Source organism: Alligator mississippiensis, chromosome 2 (genome assembly GCF_030867095.1).
Source record: "Alligator mississippiensis isolate rAllMis1 chromosome 2, rAllMis1, whole genome shotgun sequence".
Lineage (NCBI taxonomy): Eukaryota > Metazoa > Chordata > Crocodylia > Alligatoridae > Alligator > Alligator mississippiensis.
Window position 1 is genome coordinate 277,116,066 of NC_081825.1, and position 27,809 is coordinate 277,143,874.

Genomic DNA, 27,809 nt, shown 5'->3' on the forward strand with positions numbered 1-27,809 from the left:
TCCCGGGCTTGTGTTTGATTTCATTGTGCTTTACTGCGATGGCCCTGCGCTGGACCTGGGATGGCGAATGTCAGCGACATTTCCCAGCGGCTGAACGTGCCCTAGCCCGCGGCGGGGGGAGCCGGCCACCCCCGGGCTGCTCGCGCCGGGCCGGGCTCCAGGCCCGCCTTCTCTTTCGGAGCGCGGCCCGGGGTTGCCGCGGCAACGCGGAACGCGGCCGGGCACGGGGGCACTGCAGCGCGCGGCCGCCCGGCCCCGCTCCCCTGCCCGCGGCTCTGCGGCGCGGCTCCAGCTGCCCCGCGTGCAAACGGCTGCGGGGCGGGAGGGAGTCACTGCAGCGCGCGTGGCGGAGGTACTGCAAGGAGGAGGGGTGCTGCTGGGCTCCCAGGCGGGAGGCCCTGGCGATGCTGAGGGATGAGGGGGATTCCAGGTACTTCTTGCAGCTGGAAAACAGGAGGAGGCATGTTTTCGTGACCCAGCTCGGGGAGCACAGGTAAGGGAGCTCACTGGCACCCACGTTGTATGCCCTCCAGTCTGAAGTCCAAACAAGGGTGTCTAAAGTGAAGGTGCCTGTGAGAGCTGATTGTCAGAACCGGGATTCTCCTGACCTGCCTGTTGCTAGGCAGTTCAGGGCGAGAAAGTGAACCGGGTGCTTTGTTTAAGATAAACCCGTCGGAGCAACTCCCGGGCCTGTGCTTGTGCAAGGAAGCTGCATTCAGCTTGGACTTCCAGAAACCGAGAAAGTCCCCGGGAGGATGCTTTGAAGCCAGATGGGTTGGTCAGACTGAAGCTGTCTTTCTCAACCCTAAAACGTGCTTTGCTGCCCCTTAGCAGATCTCTACATTTACTGTGTTTGGATCTGTGCTGCAGAAGTCAGTACGATGGGTTGTCAGCTAAACTCAGAAGTTATAGAAGATAATATGGAGCCTATCAAAAAACCTACCATGCATAATGTGACACAAATGCACAACTGGTTGACTCCGCCCTGGAAACGTCTAAGGCAGAGCTGGGAAATGGAATACATGCAGCTGCTGCATATGGATGTGTCTCCCTAATCCTGCTGTCCAGCTCTTTGTAACATGCTCATCATTGTGGTATCTGCCATCATAGTGTAGTTTTGACATACCTGCTTTATCTTAGCAATTTTTGTTCTATAACCCCCTACCTATCATATCTCTGACTTACTGGCTATCTGAAAGAGCATAAAAGGTCTCGTATTTTTGGCTGCAATTTCTTTCTTACAGCAAACCCTTTCGAAAGAATTACAACATGCCAGACATGCCTATTAGTTCTAGTTCAGGGCCATGTCTATTACTCTGTACTCACAGATTCCAGTCCCAGTAAAACAGGGCTCAGGATGTCTAAGATTTATGACCCCAAACAGAAAAACATGGTAAATGAAACTTGTGGCACTTACAGTAGGATTAATTCTGTAATAGAAACCTACATTTTCAGCCCAAATCTGTCTGACTCATTCTGGCCATGGGAAAGTCAGTTAACTGGGCCATGTCTCATTTTTTCTGCCTGTAAAACAAGAGTCCTATCCATCTATCCAACCAACTGGATGGATTCAGGGAGCTAATAATACTTTTGTTTTCTATAAAATGATTGTGAGGAGCATTGAGTTAATATTTTTTACAATGTTTAATTGGGGACACTAAAGAGAACACCATTTGTTTAGGAAAGTACGCAGAAACCTTTAGCTTCCACACACATTAAGTATCATTCAAGGGCCCTCACACTCTAAATAACACTGAACTCAATCGTCTTCTATAAAAAGATGAAAATCTATTTGGATTTAAATCTGTGGATTTAGAAAAATTAGGTATTTTAAACTTAAGCTGGACTGAAGCTGAACTAAACTCTTAACTGCATAATGAGTATATGGCACATATACACGCTATAAATGTAAAGTATCAGTCGAAAGCCATCTAGATAGATAGATGGCTTTTAACTGATATTTTACACATAAAGTATGTATACGTGCCATATGGCTTACATATATACCTTACGTGTAAAATATTAGTATATGTGTGTATATATATATATGTTTGTGTGCGTGTGTGTGCATATGCACACACATATATGTGCATGTATGGGTGTGTATATGCATATATACACACACACACGCATATGCACGTATACACATACATACATATATAAAGAGTGGCTAGCCAAAAAAATGGGTACAGTCCATCACTGCCTGAATAACAATACTATCCACTAGCACAGCACAGCAGCCTCTAACCTTTATTGTTACTACCCACTAGAAGAAATTGTGATAGTGTATACTCAGCAAGGATAGTACAACTGCACTGTAGGCAGTAGAGTTACAAATCCATATTTTCAAAGAAGGAATTTAATAGGAAAAACTCAACTTCTGTCCAAAACTTCCCATACAAGGTTTGAATCTAGGAGCATATTCTTTATTTATTTTTAAACATCAGGCCTGCTTTTAAGTCAAATGAACAGAAATAGATAAAATGTATCAATTTTGTGTTCTTGCATTCAAATGAATCCCAGATTTAATAGAAATGTTTATATTAAAAAACTTTTGAATCCACCAGAAAGTGTTCTAAGCAGTTGCAAACATCATTATAAAAATCAGAGTTAAACTTGTGCCATCGTTAATTTGCATATTTAGAAACACCGTTTAAGCCATCCACTTTTAAACCTTTATTAGGAGTTTAATACAGGCAAGGGGGTGATTGGACATGAGTATAGCTTCATGAGTTCAGTGGATTCATACCAGATTCATATCAGCTAACTGAGATGGAGGGTTATTCAAGTTCTCACATGATTAGCTATAATCATAGAATAATGGTAAAATAGGGCTATTAGGGAGCTCAGGAGGTCATCCAGTCCCCACTGTAGGCAGAATCACCTCTGCCTAAACCATCCCAGCCAAGGGTTTGTCTAACATACGCTCGAAAGCTTGCCATGACAGGTTCCATACAACCTCTCCAGGTCATCTGTTCCAGGGCTTAGTTAGAAAGTTCTACCTAACAGTAACCTAAATCTTGTGTGTTGTGATATCAGCCCATTACTTCTTGTCCTGTCCATTGTGGACACAAAGATTACAAAGATATTTATTATTTTTAATATCTCAGTATAAAGTCAATAGGTACCCACTATTAAAAAGATCAGAATAAACCTGAAGGCTGGGAACTATGCCTGGAGTATCAGTCTTTTTTTACCAATATGTTGGTTTTTTTAAAGGCAGCAGTCGAATAACGTCCTGACTCACACAAGCATGGAACAATATTGGTGCAGTCATTAGCAGTGCAGTCATCCTCAACCAGGAAAAAGGCACACCAAGGACAAGTAGAAGCCCTGCAATATTGCCTTTAGACTGCAGGTGGTATTTGAAGCTCCAGTGATTAGTCCCTCTGCTCTAGGGAAAGACAACAGAAGAGATGATAAATTGCTTCCAAATGGCTTTACGAACAGAAAGCCAGTTAATGTAGTTCTTGTTCAAGCAAAACTGAAAGCCAAAAGATGCTTTGTACAACATGACAATGTGAAAACTGAGTAAGAATCTCAGGATTTGATCAATACTGTGTGTGTGTGTGTGTGTGTGTGTGTGTGATATTCCTTGTGCTGAGCTATGGAGAGTCCTGATTAAGCCTATTGTTTATTTTCCCAGGGAAGAAGAGGATAAAGATGTCACTTATATCCCCATCATCAATGAGGTTGGTTGTGTCCTTAATGCCTATTCCTTTGTGTCTCAGAATATCACAGGGAGTATAATTATCTCCTCATTTGAGAGCTATGTCTTAATTCATAAACCAGGTATTGCCAACAGGATGGTTGGTCTGTATCATCCAAGCTTATAACAACTGTTTCCACCTATATGGACGGTGTATAGACCTCATCAGGGTTAAGACATGTTGCTATAGCTCTGGAGAAGTGAGTTAGAGATTCTCTCTGGACTTTTGCCAACATAAAATCCTTTAGGTACCTGGCCATTCAGACTGGAGAGTCTGAGGTAGCTGGATGTGATGCTAGCCATATCATTCCCTTGTGTGCTGTGTGGGTGGAAGTTTAATTTTTTGATAGCCCTCATGCTTGTAGTTTGGTAGCTCTGTGAGCTGAGACCCTGGCAGGTGTAAGTGCCCACCCTTTTTCTACAAGGGTGATTACACCCTACACCTACAAGAGCATTTACACCCTTTTTCTACAAGGGAATTACCACAGTTCTGCGTATCAGTGACTGAGGTATTGTAATAACAAAGCTCAAGAAAAGCACTTGAAGGGATGCTACACACAGTCAACCCAGAGTGTCTGTTCAAATGTAACATTATCAGTCCTGAGAAAGCCAAGTCATGCAGTTCTATATGTAGGGGACTTTGGCAAAAAAAACTTGGTGGACTTTTTCATATACATAAATGCCAGAGGGCATGTTTCCCATGAACAGCACTACAGTAAAAAAATAGAGATGGCACAAAGAAACAATATATATTATGGTTAAAGAAATAAATTTCAGTTTCAAGCCTTCAACAATAGTGGGCCCAATAATGTCATCTCCAGTTATGAAAGACCAGTGCTAATCTGAATGTGAATCTTGCTGTTGATTTCACTAGAGAGAGAATCAGGTTTTTTAGTAAGGGCTTCCTGACTGGTCTGAGAAAAGTGTTCTTAAGTGCAATAATGATCTCTTAGGAATGTAGTGACACTCCTCATTTTCTACCTCAGCCTTCCACTTACTTGTGGTTGGGATTTTCTTTCATACTCTAACACCTGCACAGAACTGTATTTTCCTCTTGGTTCTCACTGTAATGACAGTCCTACATTGCAGATCCATATCTAGCCCCATGCACTCCATGGAAGTGTTGGCTCACTTCTTACTGATATTTTAATCAGAAACATTGTATATGCAACACCGACTAATTGGCTGACTTTTCCCCAGTTCTTGGATTCTCTGGTCCAACATGAACAAAAATTCTGCTTCTTCTCTCATCTATACCAGCCTAACTCCACTCATCTCAATGGAATTATTCCTTCTTTTACCTAAGAAGGATGAAAACTAAACACTAAATATATTGTTTCACAAGCAAGACTGAGTACTTGAAATTATTATCTAGAAGGAAATAAATACAACCCATCTGATATGTAAAACCCCATTCACTGACACTTAGACTGCCTATACATGTGCTCAGGGGTTGGAGAGCACGTTTTTATTAGAGATTCACTTTAATTAAAACGCCTCACCATCACATGTATTAAACCACCGCATGTTTAAAAATGGACACAGGACTCTTTCTCATTTGACAGAGTTTAGTTAAAGTGCCCCTGTAGGCATTTTAAAATGAGTGGGGGCTTAATACATGAGATGGTGAGGCAATGCTAGTGCGTTCTAATTAGAATGTGGAGGGGGCTAAATGAATCAAGTCTCCTCTGATGTGTTCTAATTAGAACACCACCAAGCACTTGTATAGGCAGCCTTAATTTTGTTCCTGCCTGCAAAGTGATTCTTTCCCCACATTGTGGCAGGTTAGGAGCACTGGTTGATATTTTAATTTTAACGTAGTAAAGGAGAGCTTTGTCCTTTGTTTCAACAGGATCAGGATTTGACTTGCAAATTGTAGCATATCTCCATTTCAGTCATTGCTTTAATATTTAAATCTGTGCCTCAAGGGTAAAGAGATGGTAAGTTTGATTATGGTCAAAATTTGAAGACCAAAAGTAACACTGCATGGAGTTTTTTTGTATTTTTTAATGCAAGACCCATGGGCATTTCTTGTGTGCTGCCTTGATAAGCCAGTTCACTTTTTAGGCCCCCAGCAAGATTCTGGAGACTGATGCAAACACCTTGCAAAAAACCTTGGTTCTCAAGAAAGAGATTGAAGTCGATCGTGTCACAGCAGAGCTCATTGCTAAGAGGCAAGAGTTTAGAGAGCGGATGAAAGCTGTGGCCCGACGGAGAGCAGAGTTCACCAAAAAGCAACAGGATGTAAGCATCATTTCCCATCTATATTATGCGAAAGAAACCATTAAACCTCTTCCTTTCTTATACCCAGGCCTCTGTTCCAGTTGTTTCTTTTGCAAATCTGCCTGTGGGTGTGGTGTAAGCAGTGGTATATCTGAGCACTGCACAGTCTGCGATCTGATATTCCTCCAAGGGGACACAGTACACTCTGATCCTAACCACAGGGACAGGAAGGTTTTTTGTATTGCTTTATCAGCAGTAAGGCCTCCAACTGCTCCCCTTTCTGTGTATGCCGTAAAAGAGATAGGGCTGGCTACAGTAGTGACATGGGTGCTGGTGTCCATTATACTCTGGACACCTGATTCTCTATCTAAAAACAACACATGGAAACAAACTAGAGGCTTGGTAGATTGGCTAAAAGTTTATGAGCATAATGAAGATAAATCCATCAAGCTGCATTTATGCAGACTTTTCACTGATTTTCATAGGTCGCTCCCCTGATAGGATGTGGCATCAGTTTGTTAAATATGCCATCTCTTTTTTTTTTTTTGCCAGTGCAGGACTCAAGCTCTTAAATTTGACAAGTTTCTTAAGGACACTGCTGTGAAGAGGCGGTGTGCAGTCCAGAAATATCAAGCAGAAGCAAAGCTGAATGAAATGAAAGAGAGAGAAATAAATAAATTGGTTGCAGAGCTTGAAAAGCTGAGAGTCAGGTAAGTGACAGATCATCTGAGCTAAGCTACAGATTTTGCTTTCAACTGTCCATTTATAGTGTTCTGCTGCATTATTTTGCATGGTTTTTTCTGACGTAAATGTTTGTGGCTTAGAAATCTAACTTTCAGGTTTGCAATACAGTATCTTGTCTCTGCAGGTTCAAATAGTAACAAAAGCAGTTCAGTTTCTCATCCTTCTCAGGTAGGTAATTTGAAATCCGTGCAGTATACCGGCTGTAAAAATAGAGCTAAACTCAGGACAAGCCCTCCCTTTCAAACACTGTCACATCGCTGAAAGCTGGATCTGAAAGTCCAGAATGTTGTAGGTTGGTACAATTTTTGCTTAATGGTGATATTCAGCAGTCATAATCAAATAGCACGTTTCATAAGACCCAGATTTTCCATGGGCCCTTTGGTCAACATTTCCTTCCTTGCAGTCTGTAATTTTATTCTGTGGGCTGGTTTTGCCATGTTCCACCCTAAACTGAAACTGCAGCTATTGGAACAGGCAACTATTGTGAACTGTTTGAAAAATTAATATCCCTCTCATTAGCTTGTGAGTGATAGTGGAAATAGGAGGCAGTCCATAATGATTATGTCTTCCAACCAGGGCACAGAAGGAATACTGTGTGACTTAGGTGACTAAACAAAGAGCTTGAATGTTGTATGGTATACTCGGAGTACTTCTAGGAACCACTTAGCAACAAACCCATGGGCTGGAAACTGTTTTTAATAAATACTGCTTGAACAATTAAGAATAGCAAACAAATATGCCAGTCAGAAATTATTTATGGATGTGTAAACATTGCTCTGAATATTGCTAATTATTTGTATTGCTGTAGCACCAAGGAGCACGTAGGAGCTCCAGTCACGGACAGACTTCACTGTTCTAGGTGCTATACAAATGCAGAACAAAAAGAGAGCCCTTCGCACTACAAGCTTGAGAATAAAGTTTTAAAGTATATGCATGCAGGTTCTGAATCCCCAAAGGTTCCTGTTGGGAGCTGAAAACAAGGGGATATCTCCAAGTTCTATCAAAATAAACCACATCAGGAACCTCCCTTGTTAATAAAAATGGAAGTGCTGCAGAATTACTGCCTGGCTCCACAAGACCCAGTGATAGACTGCTGGAGTTGGGAAAAATAAATTGTGTTGGATTGGTAGAACTGGGTAGGAAAGAAATTCTGCTTGCAGGAATTTGCATAACATCTTATTTACTTAGTTATACAACCAGGCAGTCATTTCCTTGCACAGGATTAAGCAGGATTTAAGTTACTGTGGACTGACACAGGATTAAACTCCTATTCAAAACGTCTCAGATTCCTTAGCAAAATGAGTTAACATGATCAGGATCAACCCAATAGAGGATTTATATATCTAGAATGTAGGTGCTGCAGTGTCTAATTTCCAGGTCTTTGGCCTCCAGAGTTAGTTATCTAAGCTCTCTATACAGTGCATGAGAATGATGTGCCTCAAAATAGTACTGCAAAGCACCCCCATGCTGAGGGCAGAGAACCCAGGAGCTAACTAATAGGAAACACTAAGAGTATGGGTGTGTCTGAACTCCCCTCGCTCTGCACCTTATGTGCCTGCGTCAGGGGGGCAAGCAGACAGGCATCTCTGTCCACACAGGATCCAGAACCTTGAATCCTTCCCTAAGGGTGGGCACTTACACCTGTTCTTTGCAAGAACTAAGCACAGCTTGCTATTTTCTTTCAAAATGGTGTTAGTAGTGCCCACCTTTTAGCAGAGGGTCTTGTGGTCAGATCAGTTCACCAGGAAGTGGGAGGCCCAGGTTCTCTGTTCTCTTTGACCTGAGATGGGTCAGACCCCCACCTTCCAGGGTACCCGGTCACTACCTGGAAAGGGGATGGGTCTAGACAGTTTATGGGCTTTATAGGGACTGAAGGACACCTTGGGGCTGGTGTCCTTTGGCATTGATCTTTGGTGGGGATGGGGTGGGGAGTGTTATCATATTTCTTTTTAAAAGTGTTTAAACTGAATAATGCAGGGGTGTAGGCTGTAGCCGTGTTGGTCTAAGGACATAGGCAGACAAGGTTCCTTGGGTGAATTTGATATCTTTTATTGGGTTGATCTAATAAAAGATATCAAATTCACCCAAGGAACCTTGTCTGCCTAAACTGAATAATGTGTTTCTATGAATTGTCGGGAAGTAGAGAGGGCAATCAGTAGGTTTTGGGGACAGCTACGGCCCTCCTGTGAGAGAGGAGGTATGGGTTTGGGAGGGACATTAATACAAGTGGTGGACTCCCCTGGATGTGAGGCAGAGGAGTGGGTAGAGGTGGGAAGAGGTATGGGGAGAACACATTGTTTATGGGTTTTTTTTATTTCTGAGGTAATGAATGGGGGCTGGGAAGTAAGGTTGGGTTGGGCAGGGGACATGCTACTAAGTCAGGCAGGAGAGCAGGGGTGGGTGGGGTGGGATAGACTGATTTTGAATTTGGGGACATTTTTTGGTGAGTCTGTGGGGTTTTATACTATCTTATTTTAATATTGCATTCTGTTAATTATTGTAAGCATCCCTGAGCCTTTTTTGTGAAGGTGGCGTATGCATCTGGTAAATGCATAAATAGGCTGTAGGGTATCTTGGGGTGGTGAAAAGAAAAGGGACACTCTGCATGGGTCTGTGTTGCAAAGACTGTCAGAATCATGGGTTGGTGCACAAGGCGTGAGCAGCAGCCCGTTTAAGGCACTGGGCTGGCAAGGGGGTGCCCTGGATTCTGACTCCAGCTCTACAGACTATTTCTTCATTTTACATTCAGTGATGAAATACAGAAAGAGTCCTGGATCCTTCACTTCCTTGGGCAGTGCTCTAAATTACTGTAAAGCAGGGTGGTGGTAGCAGTACCACCAACCCCATCTCCTTGTTCTCAAGTCAGCCATGATTTGAAATAAAGTGGCTAAACCTGCCTTTTGTGAGGGGTGCAAACCTGCCAGTATGTGGTAGATATGCTGTGAGAACACCTACTGGAATGGGCCCTCAGGGAGCTTTAACAGTAGATAACTTAGTACCCAGATCTCAGGGAACTTTAATAGTAGATCACTTAGTACCTAGACCCCAACTGAGTATAGAAGGTTGGTGCTGAGGAGCTCAAACTTTGGCACTTGTGAGCATGTGCAGAAGCAAAACTTGAGGCACCTGGAGAACTTCAGAGTCCAACATGGAGACATCTAGTAAGTTAAGAAATCTAAGGGGTTAGGTGGCAGGGGTTTTCTGGATGGCAGAAAACTCCTTTAGTTGCCTGAGACCTTACTGTGTCTCACAACTGCTGCTATTGGAAGGGTATTTCAGAACTTCACTCCTCCAGCTCTTGGAAATCTTTCTCTAATTACCAGCCTACATTTTTTATGGTCAGTTTATAGCCAAATTTTCTTGTGCCAACATTGCTCTTTAGCTTAAAGAACTCTTCTCCCTTCCTGTTGTTTATATTACTAATGTATTTCTAGAGAGCTATTTTGTCTCCTCACAGCCATTATTTTGGTAGGGTCTAGTAGCTATGCTAAACAAGCCTAGGTCTTTTGGGCTAGGGACAGAAATTATACATAAACCGGTATAAGAGATTGGAAACTGGTTCAAATCTGTAACGCAACAGAAGTTCATTGCACATAAACCCCTTGCAAAATGTCCAAAGCTAATTTAAGATAAACCTGGATGGATGTAGTATCAGATTTAACTGATTTAGATTAAACCAGTTTATTCAACTTCTGTCCCAGATCCCCTCCAGTTTCAAGTTAACTCATATTGCCCACTCATACCAGGATGCCTTGCCTGCCCACCCCCCCTTGCAGGGTGGGCAGGTAGCCCTGGCCCAAGCTGTCTGCTTCAGATTACCAGGGAGGTGTGCTCTAGAACCCCTCCACCCCTCCGGCTTCTAGTCTAGACCACTGCAGGTATGTGGCTGCATTTCTGGAATCAAAAGTGAATGTCTGTTCACTTGCTTATTGGTTCAATCTATGCAGTTTAGAGTAACCTGCAACGTTTGAATTGATTCAGCCTCGGGCTTTTTGACCGTCTGTACTTAGCCTTAGTTTCCTGGCTGTCAGCTCCCTTAATCATCCTAGTAGCCCTTCTCTCCATCTGCTGCATTTTTACTTCAACTTTCTTTGAACATGGGTGGCAAGTATTGTATACAATATTACAGGTAGGCTGTCACCAAAGTGCTTTGTACAATGACATTACTACTTCCCTGTCTATTGGAAATATTTCTCCAGTAGTAGTAGTGGTACTAATAAATATTCAGAGAAATGTTGGGAAGCTGAACATTTGAGCACTTTTGGATCCCCAGAGGAAAGATGCTATGGCATGTATAAGCCAAATCAATATTCATGTTGTTATAGGAATGCTTTTCTTGTGGCAGTTTGCATCAAAATGCTTATTTGACATAAAGTATTCACATAACTAGCACTCCATGTTCTCATTTGTTTTATTTGAACTTTCTTAAATATCTTTGCTTATTTTTACAGGCAACAGAAACTGCAGAAGAAAGTGGAAAAATATAAAGTGTATGAGGATTTCCTACTGAAAATAACTGATAAGTTGCCTGACAGTAAGTGCTGCTGGCTCTTTTACTGTAATAATAGTAACTTTCACTGACTCCTTTTCACTGTATCCTTGCCAAGACATCTAGTTAGCAGCAGCGGTGTGTGTCTTTAAAAATAAAGGCAATCCATGTGTGACAGACCTCCTGCCAGCTACTGTTTTACAACCATTTCCTCTCTATTAAGCAGGACAGTGACCATCAGAGAGACACACTTGAGACAGGGCAGTGGGTTAGATCCATATTGTTGTGACCCATGCTGTTTTATTGGGTAGGCAGTATAAAGATCAGCATATTGGGTGAATTAGTCTTCCTTGTAGGAGAAGAAAAGATTGTAATGTTGTTTTGGTCTTCTTGGCACTAGAAGGTTAGCATAATCCAACTGCTCTTTCCCTACAAGAACATACTGATTAAGTTTTGCCCAACTGTGAGGCAGCCTGGGGTGCAGGGTTTTTGTTGTTTCACTTTTTGTGTACATTTATATTCTGCTTTTGCCATGCAGTGCTTGTTTGCTATTGAAGCAAAAGTCAGTAATGTGCACCTTATACTGGGAAGAAAATGTTCCAGGTTCTGGGTAGATCTTGTTGGACTATAGTCCCCAAGGAAGCTCTGTATCCTGCACAGATAGGGTGCATCCACGTGCAGTTTGCCGTGCCGCAGACTTGTCTGTGGTGCTGTAAACTGCATGTGCCACACATGCAGGCATTCACCATGCTGCTAATTTGCAGCATGGCAGGCTTTTTTGACACTTAGAGATCCCTGTGTCAAAAAACCCACACTAGACAAAAGCAGCATGGTGCACATGGCTGCAGCGTGTGCCACCCAAAACCTGAGCCTGGTAAGCCAGAGCCACACTTTGGCTGTTGGCCATGCTCCGTGAGCCTGGACCATCACTGCTGGAGGCCCCCAGGACCCCAGGTAAGGCTGCTGTGGCCAGCCCAGGGGCTGGCATCAGCTTCCCCTACCCCACCCAGAGCAACTTGCCACACATCAAAGCATGCGTGCAGGGGCATTCCCCAAGGACAACTAGCTGTGGCACACATATGTGGGACTGCTGGTTGTCCCCAAGGAACACACACTTCCACTCACGGGGATGCACCCAGAAGCGCTATCCCTATAGGAGGCAGATGCATTGCACCTGAGAAGTAGAGGAGTGATTGAGGGATAACCCTGACAGAATTTGAGGGATGCTTTGGGGCATCCTCAGCCCAGTCTGTATCACTCTCCTTATGTATTAGAGCAGGGGTAGTCAACCTGTAGCACTTGTGCCAGAAGTGGTATGTGAAGGCTCTGTGTGGCATGTGGCAGATCAGGGATAGAACAGGTAGCACAGCAGCAGAGAGCGCTGGAGGCATAAAACAGAGCAGCACAGAGCACAAAGCAGGAAGTAGAAAGCAAAGCTACAGGTTGGGCAGAAACCAGAAAGCAGAGCAGCAGATTGGGCAGAAGAAAGGAATCCTAGTGGCACTCAGGGAGGGTGCAGAACTAATTTGTGGCTCACCTACCAAAAAGGTCAGCCCCTATTGTATTAGGGAATCAGTGTTACAGTAGCAGATGCTCAAGCATTTCTCAACTGGCAGTTTGTAGCACCCAGGAGAGTCATGAAAGATATTTGGGGCAGTTGTGAGGTGCTGAAAATACTATTACACTATAAAGCAAATACAGTGTTACTTCCCCACTCTTTGTACAGTCTTGTTTTTCAAGCACTATCAAAACACACAAATTTGTAGGCCTTGGTACCTTTCCTTTTCTTTTTTTACTCAATGTGATGGTGTCATGAACATTTTTGCTATTGCAAAAGGAGTCAACCTGAAAGGATTGAGAAACAACTCTTCTATCTCACAGAAGTGACATTTTGGTGGCTACCAGCCATGTAAGTAAATTCCGTAAAGCCTGTGATTTGCATATCACATAAAGCAGTTAGCTGCTGATTGATCATTTTTCAAAATTTCAAACCCTGCTTTGTTAACTGCATATTACTTGCAAAAGAAAATGTATTGAATGCATCTTCATAAATGTATAAACAATTCCAGCTAAGCCAGGTATTTCAGGTCTTGATATTTTAACCCATACTCCATTCTGAACTGATTCATAGATTCATAGATAATAGGGTTGGAAGGGACCTCAGCAGATCATCGAGTCTGACCCCCTTCCCTAGGCAGGAAAGAATGCTGGGGTCAGACAACCCCAGCCTGGTGCTTATCCAATCTCCTCTTAAAAGACCCCCAAGGTAGGGGAGAGCACCACCACCCTTGGAAGCCCATTCCAGATTCTGGCAACCCTTAACATAAAGAAGTTCTTCCTGATGTCTAACCTGAATCTGCTCTTTGTCAGTTTGTGGCCATTATTTCTAGTTACTCCAAAAGGTGCCCCGGTAACCGAGCATCTCCTATCCCTTGCTGTCCCCCCCGATGAATTTGTAGACAGCCACAAGATCACCTCTCAGCCTTCTCTTGCAGAGGCTGAAGAAATTTCAGGTTCCTCAACCTCTCCTCATAGGACCTATCCTGCAGGCCCCTAACCATACAAGTGGCCCTCCTCTGGACCCTCTCAGGGTTATCCACAACACTCTTGAAGCGTGGCACCCAAAACTGGACGCAGTAGTCCAGCTGCAGCCTCACCAATGCCGCATAGAGGGGAAGTATCTCCTCCCTAGACCTGTTTGTGATGCACCTGCTAATGCATAATCAAGTGTGGTTAGCTTTACTGATCATTTCATCACATTGACGACTCATGTTCATCTTGGAGTCAACTATGACTCCGAGATCCCTTTCTGCTACACTGCTGCTGAGAGGGTCATCCCTCAGCCTGTAAGTGTGCTGGTGATTCCTTCTCCCTCAGTACAAAACTTAGCATTTGTCCTTGTTGAATTGCATCCTATTCTGCTCTGCCCACTTACCCAATTTGTCCAGAACTGGCTGGATTCATTCCCTGCCCACTACTGTATTTACTTTGCCCCATAATTTGGTGTCATCCGCAAATTTGGACAGAGTGCTCTCCACACCCTCATCCAAGTCACTGATGAAGACATTGAACAGCGCTGGTCCAAGGACTGAACCTTGGGGAACTTCACTGCTCCCATCTTTCCAGGCCGATACTGACCCATCCACCACCACACTTTGGGTGCGTCCCTTTAGCCAATTTGCCACCCGCCTGACCATGTAATCATCTACGTCACAGCCACTCAGTTTATTTATGAGAATAGGATGAGATGCCGTATCAAAGGCTTTCTTAAAACCCAGGTAGATGACATCTACCTCATCCCCTGCATCTAAGCATTTTGTGACCTGGTCATAAAAAGAAACAAAGTTAGTCAAGCAGGATCTACCTGCTATGAACCTGTGCTGGTTGCCCATCAGCATTATTTTTCATGCTGGACTCCCACAAATGTGATCCTTAATAATTTTTTCAAAGGTTTTTCCCAAGGATAGACGTGAGGCTAACTGGCTTATAGTTACCTGGATCCTCCTTCCTCCCCTTCTTGAAAACAGAGACCATGCTGGCCCTTTTCCAATCCTCCGGGACCTGACCTGAACACCAAGAGTGCTCAAACAACCGTGCCAGTGGTTCTGCTATGACACTGGCCGATTCCTTCAGCATCCTTGGATGAAGATCATCCGGGCCTGCTGACTTAAACACATCCAGCCCCTCCAAGTGTCCTTTCACTAAGTTGGCGTTAACAGTTGGTAGACTGGTTTCCCTCCTGTGCTTGTCTATAGTCTCTGTTTGGGAGATTTGTCCTTATCCGTCCGTGTTCAGGAATACGGAAGCAAAAATCTCACTGAAGAGCTCAGCTTTGTCCCTCCTATCTGTCACCAATTGCCCTAGTCTGCCCTGTAGGGATCCTATGTTGCTCTGCGCCTTCTTTTTGCTCCCTGTATACCTGTAGAAGGACTTTTTGTTGTCTTCAATATTTGTTGCCAGCCTGAGTTCCGTTGCAGCTTTGGTCTTTCTAACTGACTCTCTGCAAGTACAAGCCAAGTAAGTATATTCCTCCTTGGTAGCTACCCCCTGTTTCCACATCCTGTATGCCTCTTTTTTTGCCCCTAGGCTTTCCTGGATTTCCCCATTCAGCCAAGAGGGTTTTTTGGTCCCTCTGCCCTGTTTCATTTGCAATGGGACTGTCTCCTTTTGTGCCCGAAGGATCACTTCCTTTAGGAACGACCACCCTTCCTAATAATTGTACATTTAAAGGTAATTGGTTTGTCACCAAGATCTCTCCTGCCAGCTGCTTAACACCTAATCAGGTGTCAAGCCTGTAAATGATTCATCATATTGAATGGATCTGTGTCATCCTGGCGAGAAGTGGGTAGCAGTGTCCTGCAGAGGTCGGTGCTCAGTCCAGTACTTTTCAACATCTTTATTAATGATTTGGATGTGGGGGTGTAGAGCTCGCTGGCCAGGTTCTCAGATGACACCAGGTTATGAGGGAGCGTGGTCACATTTGAAGATAGGCTACGGATACAGGTGGACCTAGGGCTAGCAAGTTGGGCAGATTGGAATCTGATGAAGTTCAATGTTGAGGAATGTAAAGTGCTCCACCTCAGGATAAGCAACCCCCAGCACACCTACAGGCTTGGTGGCACCAAACTGACAGCACCATGAATGAAAGGGACCTGGGGGTAATAATAGACCACAGTATGAATATGAGCCAGCAGTGTGATGCTGTAGCTAGTAGGGCAAATAATACCCTGGCATACATCAATCGATGCATCTCCAGCAAAACCAAGGAGGTGATTCTTCCGCTCTACTCAGCACCGGTGAGACCGCAGCTGGAGTACTGTGTCCAGTTCTGGGCGCCACACTGTGACAAGGACGTGGACAAGCTTGAGAGAGTCCAAAGAAGAGCCACTCGTATGATCAGAGTCTTAAAAGGCAAGCCATACAAGGAAAGACTGAGGGATTTGGGACTCTTCAGCCTGAGGAAAAGAAGGCTGAAAGGAGACCTGGTAGCAGCTTACCGCTACACTATGGGAGTACATCAAGGGCTCGGTGAGCAACTGTTCACCAGGGCACGTGAGGGGAAAACCAGGAGTAATGGCCACAATCTCCTGGAAGACCGATTCAGGTTCAACATTAGGAAAAATTTCTTCACAGTCAGGGTGTCCAGACTGTGGAATAAGCTCCCTCCAGAGGTAGTGCAATCACCTGCCGTGGAAATCTTCAAGAGGAGACTAGACAGTCAGCTCGCCGGGGTCACCTGACCCCCAGTTATATTTCCTGCTTGGTGCAAAGGGCTGGACCCAATGATCTTCTGAGGTCCCTTCTGGCTTTACAATCTATGAATCTTTAGTGACGTTCAGGCTCTGGGCCATAAAAAGTTGTCGGTCCCTAATCACAATGAGGTTAAATTTTCTTAAGGACTTACCTCCTTGAAAGAACCAGAATTCATGACAAAGTGATTCTTTTAAGCAGACTCATCTACCTCACATTTGGTTTAAAATGTAATATGATACTGATGATGCCCTTGGTCCTTCTAAGTCTGTACTCACGTTGCTCCTTATTGATATATGGTAATAATACTCAGGTCTGTAACATCCTGCCTGAGCTTGTTGTGTCACTAAACATCCCAGAAGCCTCTGAGCAATAGAGTCAGTGACACCTAGTTATGGAGTAGTGAAGCTACATCTTCATTAATGATGTGGACATTGGCGTCAGAAGTGAACTGGCGAAGTTCACTGATGACACCAGACTTTGGGGTAAAGCGTCCACACCCGAGGACAGGATGGTGATCCAAGCCAACCTTGACAGGCTCGGAAAATGGGCGGACGAAAACCTGATGGCCTTCAACACTGAAAAATGCAAGGTACTCCACCGTGGGAGGAAAAACCTGCAGCATGCTTATAGCTTGGCAGTGCTACGCTTGCTAGCACGGCCAAAAGGGACTTGGGGGTCATGATTGACCACAAGATGAATATGAACCACCAATGTGATGTTGCAGCCGGCAAAGCGAGCAAAACCCTGGCTTGCATCCATGGATGCTTCTCCAGCAAATCCCAGGATGTCATCCTCCCACTGTACTCAGCCTTGGTGAAGCTGCAGCTGGAGTACTGCATCCAATTCTGGGCTGCACAATTTAAAAAGAATGTGGAGAAGCTTGAGAGAATCCATATGAGAGCCACGCCTATGATCAGAGGGCAGGAAAACAGGCCATATGATGAGAGGCTGAGAGCTATGGGACTTCAGCCTGGAAAAGCACAGGCTCAGGGGTGACCTGGTGGCTGCCTATAAGTATATAAGTGGTGTGCATCAGGATCTGGGGGGACGCCTGTTCACCAGAGCGCCCCATGGGATGACCAGGTCAAATGGTCACAAACTTCTCCAAGACTGTTTCAGGCTGGACGTAAGGAAGAACTTCTTTACAGTTCAAGCTCCCAAGACCTGGAACAGACTGCCGCCAGAGGTGGTGCAAGCATCTACTCTGGATTCCTTTAAGAGTCAATTGGATGTTTATCTTGCTGGGATCCTGTGACGCCAGCTGACTTCCTGCCCCTGGGGTATGGGGTTGAACTCAATGATCTTCCGAGGTCCCATCCAGCCCTAATGTCTATGAAATCTATGAAATCCCATTACACCTTCCTTGAAATGCACTGCATCATTGCAACAGTTGTTCAAAACCTTGAAACACCCTTATGGAAAAAAATTACTAAAGCCATTTAATTTTCTCACACTACATTATACTATACTCTACTACACTACACATTCTGAAAGAGGAAGTGAGTCTTGTGCTTTTCTGTGATATAACCATTACAATGTTGCCAACTCTCACAATTTTATCCTCTCATGCTTTTTTCTCCTTTTCTTAAAGCCACAGTTCTTGCAATCAGCTGATTATGTAACAGTCTCAGCTTGCATTAAAAAAAGGCAATTTAAATAAAGTTCTTGTGGCTGAAAAACTTGCAAATGTGAATGAAAAGAATTCCAAATGTATTTTTTAACATTGCATGATTTTGTGTGTTATTCTCATGATTTTGGAGGGGTAGGGGGCATATGTGTTCTGAATCATTTGATTTGGAAGCTTCTAGTTGGCAAATCTGGAGTCTGTTTCCTTGGAAAAAAGATGTTACTGCAATGAAAATATTAGCTTATGCACAGGACCTGGCCCTACAAGGAACCTGCAAGGTACTGCCATCTCTTGGGAAGTGTAAAAGTTGCCAATATACAAAGTACCATAAAGGATCAGGCTCATAATTGGTAAAGGAGGGGAAATAACATGCTTCTTATACATGATCAATAAGGTACTTCAGTACCCTTTTTGTGAGGTATTTTCCTTCTACAGACTACCTGGAATATGGTGAAGAGTCTCTGGTAAGAGCTATCATCAGGAGGCACGAGACACTGTCAACTACAAATCAGAGCTTGATAAAAAACTTGATCGCCTTGTCAGATGACTATGAAAAAGGCCAGCATGACCTTGAAGCCTTGCAACGGGAACACGACACCAGAAAACTTGTAATGTTTTGAGTATTTTATTTACAGTATACAGAATGGGGCTTGATCCAAAGTAGTTAAGGCACTTAACAGCCTGATACAGCGGGGTGCTGAGCTACACCCTGTGGTGCTGTTGGGTAATATGGAATCCATCTATCATGGCTGTGCAGGACAGAGATTTTTGAAATACTGCAGATCAGATACACAAAGAACACTCCTGTCATGTGAAGCAGGACAAATTCTCAGATAGCAGTGTCAATCTCTGCAGCGCATTCTGCACTTTATCCTCCATTATAAATTCCCTAAGGCTGTCAGATGGGTTCCTGGGTGGGGACTAAATGTAGGAGGTGTACAGTAGTGATCCCTAGTATGAATCTCAGAACACAGCTTTGTCCTATGCTTACAAACTTGCTGCTAAAGCAGATTTCTTCTGTAGAAAAGTTTCTCTGGGCATTTTAGTTTTAATGATTTAAATTGAATGTAACAGGTCCTATCCATTTTGTAGGGGCTGATCAAGATCCCCACAGGGAAGAGAAGGAGGAAGAGTAAGAACCACAATGTATAGCCACAGTCTACTATTCCAAGGTTTCCCAGAATAGACTTACTGGCTAGGAGAGTGAATGCCCATGTAGGAATGCTGGCAAAACCGCTGGCTTTTACAACTCTTGTTGACAGGTCTAGATTGTACTTACCTGAGTGCCGCTCCAGAGACAGGAGAAAACTCCCCTCTAAATATGACTCTGTTGTTAGCATAATACGTACTGTGTAAAGTGCTTTGTGATCTGTTCAGCTGAACACCAGTATGTAGATGAACGATATTAGGTGAAGAACATCCATAATGCACATTCTTGTTTTCTTTACCCAGATGCTGATTAGTGAACTCTCTGAACTTCAGATAAAGAGCCACAGAATACAAGAGAAAAATAAACAGCTGGAATTGAATATTAGGAATAATAAAGGGTACTTCAGATACCAGGTGAGTTTGCTAGGTGCTCTTTCCATTACTTTTGGCAGAATATGAACTGCAAATAAAATGGAGCAGGGATATTGAAAATTGCAAATGAAAATCCTGTGCAGCTTTCGTCCCTACCGCAAGAGCACAGTGACTTGTTACTAGACTACGTAATGTTTTCAGTGTAAGTTCTAATTTTGTGAGGTTTCAAAACACATTGGCCAAGATACAGTTCTGAAAATGAGATGCTGGGAATGTGCAGCAGTGACATTTTCAAACACCCTTGGTGATAGTGACAGGGAAACTCAGTAACTTGGCTGGAACACAAGGAAGATCACAAACAGACAATAAAGCTCTGCATCTCTTTCTGCTGAAGTCAAGTGGGGCAGCTACCCTTGACTTCAGTTGCAAGAGAAGCAGGTGTGGCATTTGCTATCTTTACCATAGTTTAGGGGTTGGGAACCTTTTGCCATCATAGGCCACTGCTTGTGACCCAGCCCCATCGTAGGCCTGCACCTGCTCCTGTACCTCCTGACAATCAGCAGATGCTGCAAAGGGAATAGATAGAAAAAGGGCAGGAGCCAGTATGCTGGGGATGTCTCCCAAGCTGCAGTAGAGAGAACAAACTGGACATGGCAAGCAATAGGACCTTCAAGATGCCTCCTGCGCTACTGTGGCTGAAGCATGCTGCTGATTTCCTGAGCTGCCACAGTTAGGATCCAGCCTATTCAGAGGCGGGATGCAGCCCGGAGGCTGTAGGCTGCCGACCTTTGCCATTATTCATAGGGCTTGTCTGTATTGCAAAATCCTCAGCACTTTTCAAGGAGGAGACTGCAGGCCTTATCTACACTAAAAAATTGCCAGTTAAAACCAGCTGTCACTAGCCACTAGTGTTGCTGCATGTCTGCAAATCCCAAGTATAGAAAAGTTGTGGTAGCTGGCAAGTGCAGTGTAGGCCTTTTTTAAACACCAATGGCCTGCCCCATATAAAGTAGTGGCTTGGCCGTTTATGCTAGGGGTTTGCGCTGGTGATCGTGGGTACTCAGAGTGGCTGAAATCCTCAGTTTAGAGAATGCCTTTGACACCCTCTTCTCCCTCACCACACACAATCACCCACCTGACACCTGGACAGACACTTTCATTCCAGCTCCCGAACAATGGATGGTCTCTCTTCCTTCTCTACAATAGCTGATGGCTTCTTTATCTGATGGCATCATAGAGCATTTGCTGCTGCTTTTGTTCTGGCATAGCTGTGGTGGAAGAGTCTTCTAGTAAAGGCACAGAAGATATATGCTTCCAGAAAGGCTTTTGCTGCAAACATAGTTAAGACACCTCCTCAGGTGGCATTAGCTAACCAACAGAAGCTTTCTTTTCTTGACATAGTTGCATCCTGATGAGGGGTTTCAATGGCAGAGTGTTACAGGGGGAACTGTTCACACGCTTAGCTGACTTAACTATGGCAGTAAAACTTTGACTCTTCTTACATGTTAATTTTAGGTGGCTCCTAGAGCTCTTAGCCCCTGGATTGTCCACACATTAACACATTAAACTAGTTTTAAGCACTCTTGGTTGGCTTAAAGTTATGCCACCTCAGGCTAGCTCTGTCTCTGATCCATGGGCGACTAGTGCCGCCTTAGTCAGGGGGGCACGTGACCAGTCAGTGACTGGGGGGGCTCCCCCACAGCTGATCCCACCAACTGGGGGGGACTCCCCCCTGCAGCCAATCTCGCTGACCGGGGGGGGGGGGGGGGGGGGGGGGTCACCAGTGCTCCCACCTGCCCCCCATGCCTGTCACTTAAGTGGCAAGTGTGGCCGGTCAGGGGATGCACATGCACCCCCTATGCGTCACCAGTGCTCTGATCTGTGTAACCTAGCTTGTGTAACCTTAATGCGTAGCCACTCTTGGCTAGTGTGAACACCCCACCCACCCCCATCCTCTGCTGGCCCAGATCAGGCCCATTACCCTCCCCTTCCCCCCCCATCAGACCACTTTCCCCTGCCCCTGTCCCCCATCAGCCCTGATCAGCCTGCTGCACCCCAGCCCCCAGATTCCCTCTCACCTCTCCCCCCTCTTCTCCCCTTCGGTCCTGGCTTACTTTACATTATCCTAGGACAGCAGACAGGGAATGGACACTTGCCTGCCTGGCCACTGCCCCCGCTGCCGGTCTTTGGGCTGGGCAGGCAGCCACAGGTAAGCCAAGGGAGTTCAGATGAGCCATGAGGGCCGAGGTGGGGGGGCACAGGGGAAGCTCTGGGGGATGGGGAGGGCTAGAGAGAAGCCCAAGGGGTGCAGAGAGGAACCACAAGGGGCTAGGGGCAGCCCCAGAGTAGAGGGGAACAGGGGGAACTTTGGGATGTTAATGGGCAGGTACAAACCCAGAAAGGGAAGAGAGGGGAGGTGGGGGGGGGGATTCTTACCTTTAAGAAGGGTCGTTTGACCTCAAGGCCCCTGCTGGCTTGAGCATGTGGCTACTTCAAACTCAAGGTAACGCCAATACTGATCAACATTTGAGCAGCTCAGAGTGTAACATGTAACAAGGCCCTTTGTTGAGTAGACCTGGCCTGAGTTGCTGTGCAGCTTTCCCTTTGTTGAACTCCTCCCTTTTGATTTACTGTCCTATTTCCCTCACTAGCCCTTCAGCTTCTGCTCGTCAACCTAATTTCCTTACAGTTTTGCCATTCCCAGAGCATTTCCTAAATTTTCCCTTCTCTCCAACCCTTCAGCTGCTGGAGAGTCTGCACCCTGTCTACAATGTGGTTTTTCCCAGCCTCAGCTGATATATGGCATAGTTCTCATCTTTAACTAGTGCTGTTTTCTCTCACGTTCAAAAGAATCAGCCAAGATGGCAGGAGGGAGCTATGCTCAGCAGGCCCGTGGGCTCAGAAAACATAGGCAGCAGTGGCAGGGGCTTGCAAGTAGCAACAGTGAAGTGACCCCTATCTCACCATTCCCAGAGGAGAGGATATTTTGGGGAAAGGGAAAACTATGGTTGGAAGGGGGATTACTATGGGCGAGATGGAGGTATTTGCAGTTGCTGAGTCTGAGGGTTTACACCTTGTGCATGCAAGAGCCAAAATCAGGAGGGAAACCTGAAGCTGGGGCAGCACAGCAGGACCAAGTCATAGGGGGGGAAATCAGGGCAGAAAGAAAGTAGCAGCACAGTTGGAGAAAAAGCTGGATCACACTAGGATTGTTACAGAGCTGAAATCCTCTAACCTTGAGTGGAATTCCCTCTTCATGTGGTAACAACTCCAGGTTCATGCAAAATGCTTTGTGGGGCAAAATTCATTCATGTCTTCTATACCATTGCAGAGTCAAGAACTAGGCAGCCTGTGGTTAGCTATCTCCAATCTGGCTGAGCAGTGCTACATGCCGCACTATGGTCGCTTACAGGAAATGGGATTGTTGTCAAAGCTGGATATGATCCAAGTGAGTTACCAAACTGTTGCAGGATTAAAAACAAACTACTACAGAGAGTGCAATGGCTGCTTCTAAGGGTGTGCAGATTTTCTGGACAACTAAAATCCAAGAGATTCTAATGCCTTCTTCAATTGACTGTGGCTGTGTACTTTGGAGCCTTTCAGCAAACGCAGCGCCTGTGTGAACTAGCAACATATGTAAAGGTTACTTATATAGACAGTGGGAGACAGAGCCTCTCTCAGAATGTGGAACTGAGACTCAGAAGATCTGAGTTCTGTTCTGACTGTGCCAAGGACTTATAATTTCACTTTCGGCAAGTCTTTTAATGTCCTTGTGCTTCAGTTTCCCCATTTATAAAATTGAAATCATAATGAAATCATAATGTTCTCAGGATATCCCAGGATATAAGGTATTCTAGAGGAGCTAAATATTATCATTATTGATAATAGATGTGCAAAGTAATTATGGAAGAGTGCTAGTCTCATCTTGCTGCCAGACTGTAACATTCTTATCAACAGACTAGACCCCTTTGAGTATCTGACTGCAGACAGTATATAAAGGCAGGACAGGGAGACTTGTAGTTCTTGGCTGAGCAATGTCAGAACATGTTCTTCAAAGCAGATCTTTCTAGGACTTGGCCCTCTGGGAACATAGGCCCATGGAGGAGAATGTCACAGAAGGAAGCTTTAGGACTTAGTCAGCTAGAATAAATCCTTATGGAGACTGTTTATCTCAGTATGGACATTGCTAGAAAGTGAGAACCGTGATGATTTTTCCAGTAATACTTGAAGTGCTTTTTCATGTCTCTGCCCCAAAGGCTTTTATTAAAGTAGGTTAACAGAATAATTCCTCTTTTTTAAACATAAGACAATGGAGGCCCAGACTTGTCAGTGGGAGGCAGCAACAGAAACAGAAATAAAATCCATGGAGTAATTGTGTATTGTAGCTTTGGTGCTGTGACAGTTTACGCTGGCTGAGGAGCTGGGTGCTGGCATCTTTGATCCAAATTAAGAAAAGGTCTTAGGTGCCCAATGTAAAACTAAGACAAATGTGGGTACCTATGTGAACAATTGACAAAAACCCACCTAATAGCTTAACATCTGTTAGAATGTATAGGTACCAAAATGTCTGGTATGAGAGTTACTTAAACACCTGAACTCTGGTACTGTCTGTGCCCCTGAGGTCCCACCACTGTTGGCAGTCTGCATATCTTGGCACATCTTGCACACAGGCCATGTGGAATGCACAGACTAGGCAGCCATGCACCTAAGTCCCCTAGGGTGGGCCCTGTTCAGTAGGCCTGCTTAGCTTACACCTAACAGGAGGTCACACCACTGTGCTCTGCACAAACTCTGGAAGAGAGGCAGGATTTTAGACTCGGCCCTCTCTTGGTGTTTCCAGTGGACTGGCTTGGGCATTCCCTTGATCAGTGCACTGTCTGTGGTGAGTCTCATTCATAGGGATTCGCAGCTGTCACTGCCCCTCTCCCCCATCATATCTCCCCCCGCCCCCACGACAGGTGTCCTCTTTTTTGGACCTGGAAATATGGTAACCCTAACTTCAGTGGGTTTGCAATACATATGTGGGTTGTGGTATCAGGTGCTTGGTGAGTGATTACTGGGACTATGTTCCAGAGCATGTTTTCAATCCACTCAGGCAAAGGAACTAGGACCTGCATCCTGCACGTCCTCTCAGGGTCTCAGGATCTTGGTCATTGGCCAGTGCTGTCCCTGGCCGTTCTACTGCCTGTCCTCTCCTTCCTGTTTAGTCCTGGTTGTAAGAACGGCACTTGATGCTATACACCGTGCATTGCAATGTAGAGATTTGACCATATAACAAGTGAAGTGTTCCACCAGAAACATCTTACCATGTTAGATATAGATAGATTGTAAGTGTTGTTTCCACTACTTTACATTGGATACATACCCTTACAGTCTAGTTGGGTTAGTAATTTATTTGTATGCAGAATGTCCTAAGCATAAAAATCATTACAAATTGCTTCACTGAGAATACTTACAGGCTTAAAAGTTAGGTATGTGCTACCTAAATGTATGGTACTCATGTTCTGTGCTGAATTGGAGCACTGGGTCTAATCCTGTAGCCCTAATCGTGTGCTTAGGTTACTCAGAGGGAATAAGTGCTGCACTAGGAAGTTCTATCATAGTGAGCGTCTGTATTGAAGAGGCTTCTTTTTTTCTGTTACCAGGAATACATTCTAGAAAAAATGCAAATTGAGCAGTTAGCAACACAGACTGATGGATCCAGAATGTTGCAGTCTAGTCCCAGGAGCAAAACACAGCACAGAAAAATAGGAGCAACCAAGGTGAAGTCACAAAGCCAAGTTCCAGCTGGCAGTGGTGGCATAATACAAACTCCTAAAAACAAGTGGAAAGTATCAGTGTGACACCTTTAAACTATGTACTGTGGTTTCCAAAACAACAGAACAGATGAAATCTGGAAGATTAAGTATCAGGCTTCTTAACTTTTCTTAATGTAAATAGCTCCTTTCCGCTGCTTTCATTTTTCTTCCATGCACATGGATGTTTGGCACGGGGGGAGAGTCATTGGACGGTAGGTCTAAAGTCAAAGGAAACATGCTGAAAAATAAATGAAGTATTTCATAAATGAGCAGCAGCACCACACTGATCCTGCTACATGTACAGATATGTAGGATAAATATATGTACATCTATGATATGATTAAAAATTGGTTGCTATATTTCATTTGTCTCTGGAAATGATATACAGCCTGTGATGTTAATTAATTCATTGCTTGTAAAACATAGTTTGGTCCTCCACTGCAATTAGCTATGTAATTGCAATTTATTACCATGCTTCAATGGTTTTCTGTGTGTGATTATTTGAAATGACACCAGGGAATGAGTTCTCAGTTACACTGCTTCATAGCAGCTGCAGATCTGGTTGATGGTTTTTGAAGTTATAACAAGGCATATTCAGTTCCCTGTTGCCCTGTACTTTATGTAGATATCTATGCTGGTACAGAGTAGATGTAAAGCTCTACCAAATTAGAACAGAAGCACTTAACATCCCTTAGCATTTGTTTTATGCTATTGCAAATGACTACTGGGGAAGCCCAAGATCTCTACACAGCACTCACCCTATAAGGAAGAAATGGTAATGAATTTCCTTCTAATAGGGGTGTGCCCATGAGAAAGGTAGAAATAGAGGCTACAAATCTAGAGGCCCTAAAGGTAGATAAACAGAAGTTCAATACTAGCCTTAAACATCTTGGCCTTTGACTCGGTTCCAAGTAGAATATCAGTTTTGTGGCTCAGACATTCAGCTCCCCTGCAAGACCTGTTCTTGCATGACTCACATAAGGAATGAACGAACTAATAATAGCTACATGAAAGAACAGAAGAGACTGTTAATATTTAATTATTACTTTGCAATTGTGTGTTTATCCCTCCTACCCTTCATCTGTTGTTTGTCTTCTTGGATTGTGGGTCTTGTTATCTCTTTGTGCCTTGGTTTCCCCACCATTCCTACCTTTTAAAAGGTAGGGATTAGGTTTATCCCAGTAATATCTGCACAAAGGCTTTGGCATTGGTTGAGCCACAGGCTCTACTGAGTGACTACCCCTGGGTGCTGTCAGAGGGACATGAGGAAGACAAATAGAGTCCATACAGTGAGTCTATGAAAGAAAGAAAAGGATGGAAAGAGCAGAGGGAAGAATCGAAGCATTTTTATTGATTGATGCATTTAGAGACATGATTCAGAAATAGTTTATCCGTGAAAAACAGTGGTTCTGCCAAGGTCAGGAACTCATGGGACAACATACCCTATAAAAAGGGCAGCCAAGCACATGAAAGTTCTGTGGGACTTCATTTACTAGGATTAACTGATGCATTTAGCTATATCCAAACAAATGCTAAGGCGACTCCATACACCTTGGTCATTCAGGCCTCCTCTTTATTCTCTTCTCCAGCATATGCAGATGCCATGAGTTTCATTTGAGCATTACGCTGTCCATGTTTCTCACAGGGAGTTTTATAGATGAGAAAATTAATGGGGTATCATTTAGCTGAGACAGCTGCAGTACATCATTCCTTGTTTAAATCATGCAAAATACAGCTAGCTGCAAAATTTGCCATCAAGATTGCTTTTGGTGGAAAAAAAATAAAATCTTGAGATTTTAACTAAATTCGGGGGGGGGGGGAAATCACACTTTTTTGCCAAAGAGCACATTTTTCTGTGACACTCTCCACAAAACAAAACTTTTATCATCTTCAAAAAGTTTTCCCACACTAAATACTTATTTTTTTCTCCTAAATGAGAATTATTATTCATACTTTTTGTCTCATTCTGCTCTCTACCACATCTTCCTTCCTATTTATTTCCCTTTTCACTGAATTTAACCGTGCAAAAAACAAATATTAGGACCAGCTCCAATTCAGAAACATATAGGGTGGAACTCCCTTACCCTTTGTGCACCTAAACAGCAGCTTTCTGGCTGCAAAAGTGGCCTTTGGGCACTTAAGAACTGTTTTCAATTTGATTTCCTTTTCTATGTGAATACGGAAATATAACAGGGACCTGAACCTGTTCAGCCTCCACAAGAGAAGGCTGAGATGGGATCTGGTGGCCATCTATAAATGCACCAAGGGGGATGAGCGGGGAACAGGAGAGACCCTGTTCCCCCAAGCACTCCAGGAATAACGGCCACAAGTTGACTGAGAGTAGGTTCAGACTAGACATCAGGAAGCACTACTTCAGTCAGGGCGGCTAGGATCTGGAATCAACTTCCAAGGGAAGTGGTGCTCACTCCTACTCTAGGGGGTCTT

The 27,809-nt window shown here is 44.2% G+C and overlaps 1 protein-coding gene across 2 annotated transcripts; it reads left to right on the forward strand.

Annotated features, from left to right (window-relative positions):
- Positions 1 to 226: 226 nt before the first annotated feature.
- Positions 227 to 25,723, forward strand: CCDC197 (coiled-coil domain containing 197). 2 transcript variants are annotated; one of them, XM_019481648.2, is made up of 9 exons: positions 227 to 493; positions 3,647 to 3,692; positions 5,777 to 5,953; positions 6,485 to 6,642; positions 11,128 to 11,210; positions 18,481 to 18,653; positions 19,498 to 19,608; positions 22,898 to 23,014; positions 25,212 to 25,723. In XM_019481648.2, exons 1-9 carry the CDS (start codon positions 405 to 407, stop codon positions 25,407 to 25,409), a joined length of 1,152 nt encoding a protein of 383 aa, XP_019337193.2. In that variant the 5' UTR covers positions 227 to 404; the 3' UTR covers positions 25,410 to 25,723. The 2 variants fall into 2 exon arrangements, with proteins under 2 accessions (XP_019337193.2, XP_019337194.2); XM_019481649.2 differs by lacking the exon at positions 5,777 to 5,953 and having other exon boundaries at positions 228 to 493.
- The last annotated feature ends 2,086 nt before the right edge of the window (positions 25,724 to 27,809 follow it).

Coding starts and splice junctions, on each gene's coding strand:
- CCDC197 (XM_019481648.2), top strand. CDS start 405: ATGCTGAGGGATGAGGGGGATTCCAGGTACTTCTTGCAGCTGGAAAAC. Junction 6,643..11,127: donor CTTGAAAAGCTGAGAGTCAG/GTAAGTGACAGA, acceptor TTATTTTTACAG/GCAACAGAAACTGCAGAAGA. Junction 23,015..25,211: donor CAAAGCTGGATATGATCCAA/GTGAGTTACCAA, acceptor TTCTGTTACCAG/GAATACATTCTAGAAAAAAT.